We start from the raw sequence: 10,527 nt of genomic DNA on the forward strand, positions 1-10,527 counted from the left end.
TCCAGAATGATAATGAAAACCTTAACAATTAAATCATCAAGATCAGAGCAGATAACACAAATAAAAGTATCCAAATCAAATTATATATTTCTTTCATCGTTTGAGAACAGTGAGTATATGATGTCATAGTGAACTTGATATTTTTCAAAGAAACAAAATCCAAGTAACTGCTTAGTGTTTCCTCATATTTTGGACACAGGTAGAAAGAATTTATTTTATACCTATTAGATAATTTTTTGAATTCCTATCATAGATCAGAAGGGGTTTTGTGGAGATTTCAGTATTTTCATGGTTGAAATCATGAGTTAATTGAAGCTAGACCACCAGGGAAAACCTGGAAGCACTGGATGGCCGTTTTGTGCTATTGTGCGACTCCTCAGCAAGGCGCATCCACGACCTCGTCTCGCGAGATTCGAACCCAGGACCTATCAGTCTCGCGCCAGAGCACGTAACCGATAGACACAGATACAAGGGATTTATTTTATACCTATTAGATAATTTTTTGAATTCCTATCAGTCAAATTTATTTCATATTATCATGTATTGGGTGTTTAAACATGACTATTACATGATAAGAATATTTTCAAGCTCACAGGTTTGTACATTTTTCACAATGACTTGAAAAATCATGTTCATCAAGCGTAAAAATACTATTCCACCGATTATTGCCGAGTACTTCGAAGAAGATAACGATACACTTCCCAGGATAGCTAACCAGATCAACAGTTTCATTTTCTTAGGGAAAAAACTGCAATAATTCATCTTTAAAATCAGGTATTTCTTTTCTTATAAACTGTTAACAACCGACTTGTAAAAGTATATTCGTCAACTATTTCCACTTACAATTTTCTATAGTTGTATATGATCTCTGTTAAGAATCTTTTAGAATGCATTGAAGAGAATGGTTTCATAAAATGAATAACAGACAATTCTACTTATTTTTGAGATATGTCAAAAAATGTAGGGAAATAAGTGAATAGATTTCTATGCTTCTCAATTATTGTCCAGAGCCTATTTATCCATCTCTTTCTAATATTTTTTTTCTGGTTAGCGTTTTTTTAGCGAGTTGGTTTTCTACGGGATGGGGTCGCTAACTCCATGCCCAACCCTCCTCCTTTACCCGGGTTTGGGACCGGCAGTAGCCCCCGGAGGAGCTACAGACGGAGTTTCGTTCTAATATACTCAGTCAAAACTCTAAATGTACACCACTAGGGTATTTGCATTATATTATATCTAGTTTGTAAATTTTAATTTATATGTAAATAAACTGGAACGATTTTGTAAGAATTTCGGAAAATGTTGAGCTCCATGATTACTGTGAATCTTCTTAAGGATAACTCAGTTAACTATGAAGTACATCAGTTCAATGTTTTCTTTTGGAAAGATATTTCATTCATGATACTTATTGAGGTAGAGTTATTTCATCTAGGTGTACATGTACATACATATTCGTTTGATACAAACATTATGACTTGTTACTGAATATCAAACCATTCAGTTCTTACGTTATTTGCTTATTATACTTAAAAATCTGTGAAATATCTCCATAAATACTTCCTAGAATCTATTCAAAAGCTTTTTTAAATCAAAATAGAGTAATTTATTCATTCACTTCATGAAATTCCAATAAAATTATATGCCTTTATCATATAATAGAGAAATGTCATATATTTGGATTCCCTATGAGGATCCTTTCATAAATAACAGTTCTTTACACTTTCTTGTCTAAGACATACCTTCTTTATCATGTTATGAATAAGAAAAACTTAAAAGATTACTGAAGTCAATGTCTATTTCCTCTGAATTCACTATCGACATTTAAAGATATGCTTATAATATCATAGGTTGAATTCCAGTCTTGAAATTTTAAGGTTCCTGAATGAATTTCAGCTTGTGGTTATATACACAGATTACTATGACAGTTATCTATAATATTCTTGTCTTTGAACGTTTTTCCTCAGAGGATTCTGTAAAATATTCAAGATTTCTTTTCAGGATTGAAAGTCTCCATGGTAAATTTTTTGTAAGCATATGTTAAGTTTTCGTAAGAATTTTCTATCATTTCATTAGCTCATCGTACAATTTTTACTATTTTGGTAATCTTAGGAAAGGCCTCTATAAGAATAAAAAATTTAGTTACGAATTTTTTATTTTTGGGGGAATTTATTGATGATCAAAGAGATGTAGACGAAGGAATACTATAAAAAAATCAGATTCTTCACTAATTTTCTCCTAGATTTACTAACCAATTTTCATAATTTTAACATTGCCGGAAAGCGCAGAATGTTAGCTCTATAACGATGTATTGACCATATTTTTATGATTTTTTGTTCAGAAGTTACAGGCTTTTTTATTCACCCTACCGAGGTATTCATCGCTTATGCTGTGTATTAGAAGTGACATACGCACTCCGATTGAATTATGTTACATTGTGGTCAGGAAAATACATTATATAAATAAACGTTAAACTAGGTTAAACGAAAATTTCTAACCTGTCTATCTAACTAGTTTTTGCAATGACTGTTTCTGGCGTTAGTGGTGGTTCATTAGCTGCTGCCCCTTCAACTGCTGGGGTAAGAAAATCTGCAAAATCAAAAAAAGCACCATCCATTCATCCTCCATATGGAGATATGATAAAAAAAGCCCTTAAAGAACTGAAAGAACGCGGTGGGTCAAGTCGTCAAGCTATTGCTAAATATATCAAGACTAATTACAAAGTTGATGATCGTGCAGAAAGTCATCTACGTCGTGCTTTAGTTACTGGTGTCAAATCAGGCAAACTTGTCCACACTAAAGGAATTGGTGCATCTGGATCTTTCAAGCTTGCAGATAAATCTGTGACACCGAAAAAAGTTGCACGTCCTAAGACTTCAAAACCAAAAACTACTCCAAAGAAAGTATCTACGAAGAAGCCAAAAGTTGTCAAACCCAAATCAACCACCAATCCAACTAGTAAACCAGCCGCTTCAAAACCGAAAGCCACCAAACCCAAATCAACCGCTAAACCAAAGAAGGCCAAATCTCCACGTAAACCAAAAGTAAGTAAAGTGATATCTTGAGTCTTTATGATCAAATAATTATTCATGTATGTTTTGATGTGTAACCTTAAGCCCCTCCAACGGATATGAGTTCATAAAATTGTTCTTTTCTTTCTCATAGACTGTGAAGCCTAAGAAACCTGTGGCAAAGAAGACTCCGAAGAAAGTTGCAAAGAAATAGATGTGAATTATTTTTATAGTTAATTCTTATTATTGTTACGTATTAGCTTGTACATATGTTCCATACTTGTTTCATGTACATCCTGTATTTCCTTTACTACTACTATATGCCGCTTCTGATTGTTCAGATTGTATTTTATTTATTCTTCATTATCTCTTCATCATAAATAAACGTGTATCGCCATCCGTTTATTATGGGGTTTTTTTTCTTTGGCTTTTGGATGGGTTTGATAGGGAGATCCTTGTGGTAATATTATTCATTACCATAGCGATATTTGTTATAAATGTGCTTTCATAGCTGATGTCTGATTTCCTTTAGCTCCATACGTATCGTACTCGGGTGCACGGCGTGTCGTCATTGCATTATTAGGTCTGGTTGGCAGTTTGTTGGCGCTATCGGTTGCGTTGTTGTTGGTCGGTTGGTTTGTGAAGTCAAGGCGTCGTCATTCACAAAAGTTATTGACCACTTACAACAGGTCTTGGTTGGAACAGTGCTATTCGCGAGTTGGAAATGATGCTTGGTCTTCTCAGGAACAAAATGTGATCAATGTGGCTAACGCACCTCCCAACAAGCAGTATTATTCAGCAGTTCTAGAGGTATGTTTCGATGTGATTTACTAATCTGTCACGACTTTTGTTTAGTGCACTTTGAACTTTATGTTAATGCCTCAGTGATTATTGGTCCGTCGTGTTCAGTGTTACCTTGTAGGTTGGACAAACCAAGTTTCAGCTCTTTACTTCCCAACCAAGCTTGACTAATGATTTATCTAATGTTTTGCTAATAATGGTTAGTTGCTCATAGAGTGAGGAGGATAAGACTGCATTTTGGTAGCGCCTCTATCAAACTGGACTATTTCATCTGCGTATTCTAAGTCGACTAGTGAACCTCCTGGTAGGAGATCAATGCCCGAAAATTCAGTCGACAAGAAAGTTATTTCCAGCAGTAGATCTATAATGAAGTTAAACAGAAATGGGAGTAGTGTACAGCCCTGCCGGACGCCACTTGAAGCTGTAAAATCAGATGACAGTTCGCCATAAACCCTGACATGACTCAGTGTTCGAGTAAAAAGCCTTCACAAGGTTTATGTACTTCTGAGGCACACCTTCCAATGATCGACACCGCCACAGAACCTCTCGGCCTACAGAGTCAAATGCTTCTTTTAAGCCGATAAGCATGTCTGTGCTCTAAAACCTGACGAATAGTGAATATGTGGTCGATGCAGCCACGACCAAGTCAGAAGCCAGCCTGATTTTCTCATGTTTGCAGTTCACGAGTCCTAACTATTGAAGCTAATATTTTAGATCCTATGTTAGTTAAACTAATCCCTCTGTGGTTATCACAGCGTTATTTTGACCCCTTGTATATTAAGACAATCGGAGATTGTGACCAGTTGGATGGGATTACGTCCACTCCCAAATTTTAGCTAAAATATTAGTCAACCTAATCGCTAAGACTGGACCAGCTGCTCTTCCTTGTTTCAGATTAGCTATAACCTTTTGAACTTCAGCTAGTGTCGGAGGATCTACTTCAATGCTCCATTCAGACTGTTTGGGAATGGTGCGTAACTGTTGAGTAGCTGAAGGCCAACTAAACTCTTCTCTAAAGTGTTCTGCCCATCGTTCTAAGCGTCTCGGCTGAAAGCAGATAAATCTCATCTTTTTCTGGGATTGTTTCACTTACACCTGACTTCTTAATTCTGGTCTCTTTTATTAGTCTGTTGCCTACAGCCGCTGACCATTTCTACTTTCGTTGCCCACCACTGCTCACGATCGTTCCGTATACTTTCGGTTAACCAAGTTCTGATTTACTTTCGCTCTTCATCGTGTCCAGAGCCTGATGGGATGAGTTTACGCGAATCCATCAGTGCAATAGACTTGGGAGAAATCTATTGGTTTTTTGTAACCGTTTGGTTAAAGTTACTAATAGGTGTTACTGTTGTCTCCACAGCTGTTCGTATATCTTTCCAAGCAACATCTGGGTCAGCCTCGTTTACAAAACTACCTAAATGTAAACTCAGTTGTACCTGGAACCTTTTGGCTTTCTCGTCCCCCAGTTCAATTTTAATAGTTCTTCTTAGTGCAGTTTTTCTGCGCCCAGTGAGGCGCAAACAAATGCGTGGTCAGAGTCTAAACAAGTATTCCAGTACGAGCGACAATCTTCTATCGAGACTCTCCAACGATGACTGATGGCAATACGGTCTAATTGAGTTCATCGTTGGTTTGGTGCTGGTGGTCGCCATGTTAAACTATGCTTTTCCCCATGCTTAAAACTAGTGTTTGCTATAAATAAGTGATTGTCTGAGCATAGTTGCAACAGACGATCACCATTATCTGTTGGCTGAGCCGGGATACTAAAATACCCACCTAAATGTCTTTCTGTTTCGTTCAAGCTACCTAATTGGCCATTAAAGTCACCCGCTACGAGTACTGTGTCTTAGCGCTTAGCTTTTTGAAGAAGTTCAGAGAGCTTTCATCCGGGCTGCGGTCAGTGGGAGCATAGGCGGAAACGACGAAAAGGCAATGACATGTGTCCGTATCCTTCCGAGTTTTACGGAGCCATCTAGCCGAACAACACACAGGCGACCGTTAACGGGCATCCAATTTAGTAGTGCTTGTTCTGCCATCGTATTAAGTGCTATACCTACACCTGCAAGTTCACGAGAACTAGTCATCGGGTCGCCAGATACGCGGAGGGTGTATCTGGTGGGCTCTCCATTTTGGCGAGGTGAGGTCAAGTGAACGACCACACTAGGATCCTGTATGCGTGTTTCGGAGATACAGCATACATCAATAGTACGAGATTCTAGAGTCTTAGCCAAGGAAGCCTGTTGGCCGACTTGACATAGGGTGCGTACGGTGCAGGCTCCAATGTGTAGTTTGGAGCGAGGTTTTAGTAGACCTGGGACAGTGTTTTGCTCACTAGAATCGTTGGACATGATGACACTTGGGGAGGAAGCCGAAAGAGGAAGTTTAGTGTCCAAAGTCGAGGTGGGAGGTATAATAGAAATTGAAGAAGGAGATTGATTATGAATTCTATGATCTTGAGTGTTATTAGAGGTATGAGGGCGGTTATCACTTCCCCGTTGCCCACATCGTAGAAGGGTTCTTCTAGAGGTACCTGTAAAGGAAGTTGAAGTAGAAAAGGTCTTAGTGACCTGAGAGCGTGACCGCAGTGCCCAAGGAATAACTTCTTGAGGTCGGTCACACACGACCTTTTTGTGGGTAATTTTTGTGTTAGCTTCGTACTTGTTGGGACCTTACCTCCGGTGACGGAAGTCCGTGGGATAAGGTGAGGTGTGCATTTTTAGGGTCGACCTTTTCTAACCCCACCCCTTCTTGTGGGAAGGCGGCATCGCTGTTATACTGGTTGTCTGAAGGAAATACCTTACTGCCATCACACCTCTGTACAGTCAGCAGTAGGACTTCGTTATTGGACCTTGGGTTTGCTGCTTTTAGTCTAATTGTTCTTCAACTGACCTGTCTGGCATGGTAGGATCTTGTGGAGCAGTTGTTCCAGCCAGTATAGCTCGATTGGTTCATCACAATAGGCAAGCCCGACCACCACATCAAGGTAGCAGCAACGGTCGGGATATATACTTATCTCAATAGGCAAGTCTCACCAAGTGTCAAATGAATGGGGCGGTGTTAACGGTCTATTAACAATCTGACTACACAGCCAGCCAAAACTTTGATATCAGCAAATCTTGAAGCTACTTTTTCCGTTTAGAGCTTTAGGAACCCTCATTAAAAACTTTATGGCTCGAAATTCGCCCATGTATCTATCGGGTATGTCGCTTGCATACTCACTGAATGAGTTTTGAGGTAGGAGATGATGAGCTGAAGTAAGTATAGTTTTTGGAAGTATATTTTCAGTAGAATCAAATGAAAATAATATCCCTGACGTTAACTTGTGATTGTTGATTCAAATGCCTGTTTTTTATAGCTTGTGGCTCTGAATAGGTTACCTCCAGCAGTCTATTTGTCAAATGCATTCCATAAGTTAAGGAAGTTGGTGGAGATGCCATAGGTATTTGAAGTTTGACAACGCTTTAACCAGTAACGCCTATGAATCGCACCCACCTAGTGAAATCAAAGGTCAGAATCGAGGGGTCCAAAGACATATTTGATAGGCTATCTAGAGTACACTGATCTCGGTTGGCTAGTAATTGCAGGGGATGTTGAGCACGGCATCCACTCTCATGTCCTCGTGCGGATGCATGACCAATCGCCTTCAGCTAGGTGAGTCCACGAAAACTAGTGTGGTTGGCATCCAATGTCGAGGACTTACAGAGCTATTGATTTCGGAGGTTTAATTGTCTCTACAGACCACTCCTCCCCCCATAGTGAGGTAGTGATGACCCTAAGACGTGGCCAACCAGAAGTTTAAACCCAACGAGTTCGTCGTTGGTAAACACTTTTGTTAGCTTGCTATGTTTAGCAGCGTCTGCAAGACTTATCGTACAGTATTGGTTTAATGAACACACTATTGCCCAGTCTGAAACCCTGGTTTGCATCTCCTGAGCTTCAGTTAATTATCTATTTAGGTTATCTTCTACCGAAAGTGGTTATCATCTTGCGGTTCAGGGTTATTCGTAGACGATGTTTGGTGACCCACACGCTCTACTTAGCTCATTAGTCAATTACCATGAAGATCTTCTACATAGTCGACCAAGTTCTTGATTATGTTCTTCTTGACATCCCTATCTTCTAGATAATTTCGAAGAGGTTTTCCTTTTGTTATTTTTCTGTTTCTACTGATATGCATTTTTGTTCATCGTCGAGTCTGTTTTCACAGTCGTCGGGTTAAACGACTTTTTCTCTCTATGTTCTAAACTGATGCTTGTTCAAATCAAGCAGTTGCTTTCGGTAATAGCATCAAATGCTTGTCACTGTCTATTTGCTACTCGGTAATGCTAAAAGGCTATCCTAAGTATTTCTCAGATTGACTTAGTTGTCACAAAGCAGGACAGATGATTTAAACACCAAAGTATGTTAGCCTCGTAAAGGATGACAAGGCTTTTATTAGAAGTCCGGTTTGTCATCATTCGGGGAGAGACTGGAGACTAGAAACCGACAAAGGCGCATGATTCTTACTTTTTGTGTTCCGACATATACAAGTAAAAGTCGAGTGGATTGCAGTCAAGGACTGCCTCTTCTGCTTTCAATTCTAATTTTATACCAGTTAGTTCACAAAAATTCTTCAGATATTCAAAGAGTGAATCGCGCTGGTTCTTCACAGTGGTTAGGGAGTGTTGGATGCTTCAGTTAGGTTCTGCATTAAAGTTTCGATAACGTACACTGATGACATAATCTTATAGTCTTAGCTAGGGAAGCCTGTTATTCTACCTGACACAATGTTCAAACACTACGGGGTCGAAAATCTAGTCTACAACATGCTTTCAGGTAACAATGAAAAACATTTCATAAACTCAGTTTGTTACGTGTTTTGTCTGTGAAAGATGAAACTAGATACTAATCGTTGGTGGTAGTGAAAGAAATATTGGGAAATTAGAATAGGAGTCGCTTGTGATCAATATGATCTATTTTTAGTACTACCACTCTCGATCCGATTTCCCTATCATAACAGGACCTCAGTCAGTCAGTCGCAACGTAGAACCTTGTACGCATGTACATCTGTTCAAGTTGCCATACCCCGTTAGCACAGAGAGATGACACTGCTAGGCCAAATTTCAGAGTAATTGAGGTGGCAACGGTAGTTGTGGTAATCGGAAAGATTTGGCGTCGAAGATACGATTCAAAAACATATAAACTAATGAAGGAAATTTATGAGGAATTTAGACGCTTAGAATTCGGTGTATAACAAAAAGTGGATGCTCCTGTATTATTCCAAACGATTTCGAGCCATGTTGCTCAAAGTCTCTAACGGTTGTTTACGATAATCAGGTAATCTACACCTGTTAACATGGCTCCGTCCAGTTGCTAATGACTTGATGAACTGATGGCATGCTTTGGTTTGGTCTTCTTGGTTTTCTTTCTTGTTACACCAGACAACATCGCCCGTCGAGGTAGGCGGTGGTCGGGCGTACGTAACGTACGTCCAAACCACTTCAGTTTATACATATTTACTACCTCATCAATCTATTTGCCATTCATTGCTGAGTAACCTGTTGCTGACGTGGATAGCCTACTCGGTGGTCCCAAAATATATGAGCAGTGCTTCGAAGACACCCATGACCGAATATTCTCCATTATTAGTGGTCATGTTTCACATCCTTTGATTGGGAGATTAATATCTCGCCAACTACACAAGTGACTCAAGTTGTCAGAGGCCACTCAAGCGTTCTGAATCCGTTCTCAGATTTCATCAGACATCCAGAACTGATGCAACTCCCAAGGTAAGTGAATCAATCGATACGCTCAAATACTTCACTCCTTATCATTAATTCAGACTCTGACGCAGGCGAATCCTGAAGAAACATTTTGCATTTGGAGGATGAGAGTCTCATCCCAAACATCCTTTCATTGTTGCTTAAGGTAGTCAGAAGAATACATTTTGTCAGCGTCTTCAACAAACACAACTATATCATTTGCGTATTCTGAGGCGACAAGTGAACTTCCTAATAAAAGATCAACCCCTTAAATGGTCAGACAGTGAGAGTGTTATCTCTAAAATCATTCCTATGCCGAAGTTGAATAAAATTATGGGAAATGGACAACCCTGACGGACACCACTTGAGGTAATCGATTGTGATGACAGTTCGACATAAGCTCTGACTCGACTGGTAGTGTTCGAGTAGAATCTAGTAACCTAGAGCGTGACCGCAGTACCCAAGGAACAACTGCTTGAGGTCGGTCACACACGACCTTTTTGTGGGTAATTTTTGTGTTAGCTCCGTACCTGTTGATACCTTACCGCCGGAGACGGATATCCGTGGGATAAGGCGAGGTGTGCATTTTTAGGGTCGACCTTTTCTAACCCCTCCCCTCCTTGTGGGAAGGCAGCATCGCTGTTATGCTGATTGTCTGAAGGAAACACCTTACTGCCATCACACCTCTGTACAGTCAGCCGTACGACTTCGGGCCTTGAGTTTGCTGCTTTTAGTCTTACCGCTCTTCAACCGACCTGGCTGGCATGGTAGAACCTTGAGGAACGATTGTTCCAGCCAGTATAGCTCTATTGGTTAGTCATGATAGGCAAGCCCAACCACCACGTCAAGGTAGCAGCAACGGTCGGGTTTGTGGATTAGACCTTTAGGTCGAAGGCTCGAGGAATGGCCCCCTGAAAAGAACCACATGCTTCGATTTAGTCACCTGGACAGTATTCCAGTCACAAATTGAGTGGTGTGGC

At 39.9% G+C, this 10,527-nt stretch overlaps 2 protein-coding genes across 2 annotated transcripts in view; both read left to right on the forward strand.

Moving 5' to 3' along the window:
• Positions 1-2,516: 2,516 nt before the first annotated feature.
• On the forward strand, positions 2,517-3,219 carry Smp_003770 (putative histone h1/h5; the record flags this gene model as incomplete). Its single annotated transcript, XM_018793100.1, has 2 exons — positions 2,517-3,038; positions 3,160-3,219. The coding sequence occupies 2 exons, from the start codon at positions 2,517-2,519 to the stop codon at positions 3,217-3,219; spliced, it is 582 nt and encodes a 193-aa protein (XP_018647646.1).
• A 220-nt stretch (positions 3,220-3,439) lies between these two features.
• Positions 3,440-10,527, forward strand: part of Smp_003760 (hypothetical protein) — a gene marked incomplete at both ends in the record, with an annotated part of 13,820 nt that continues 6,732 nt past the window's right edge. The window contains 2 exons of the mRNA XM_018793101.1: positions 3,440-3,465; positions 3,695-3,815. Coding sequence (XP_018647647.1) covers positions 3,440-3,465; positions 3,695-3,815 — 147 coding nt within the window. The remainder of the gene's footprint in view (positions 3,466-3,694; positions 3,816-10,527) is intronic.

Source organism: Schistosoma mansoni, chromosome 1 (genome assembly GCF_000237925.1).
Source record: "Schistosoma mansoni strain Puerto Rico chromosome 1, complete genome".
NCBI classification, from domain to species: domain Eukaryota; kingdom Metazoa; phylum Platyhelminthes; class Trematoda; order Strigeidida; family Schistosomatidae; genus Schistosoma; species Schistosoma mansoni.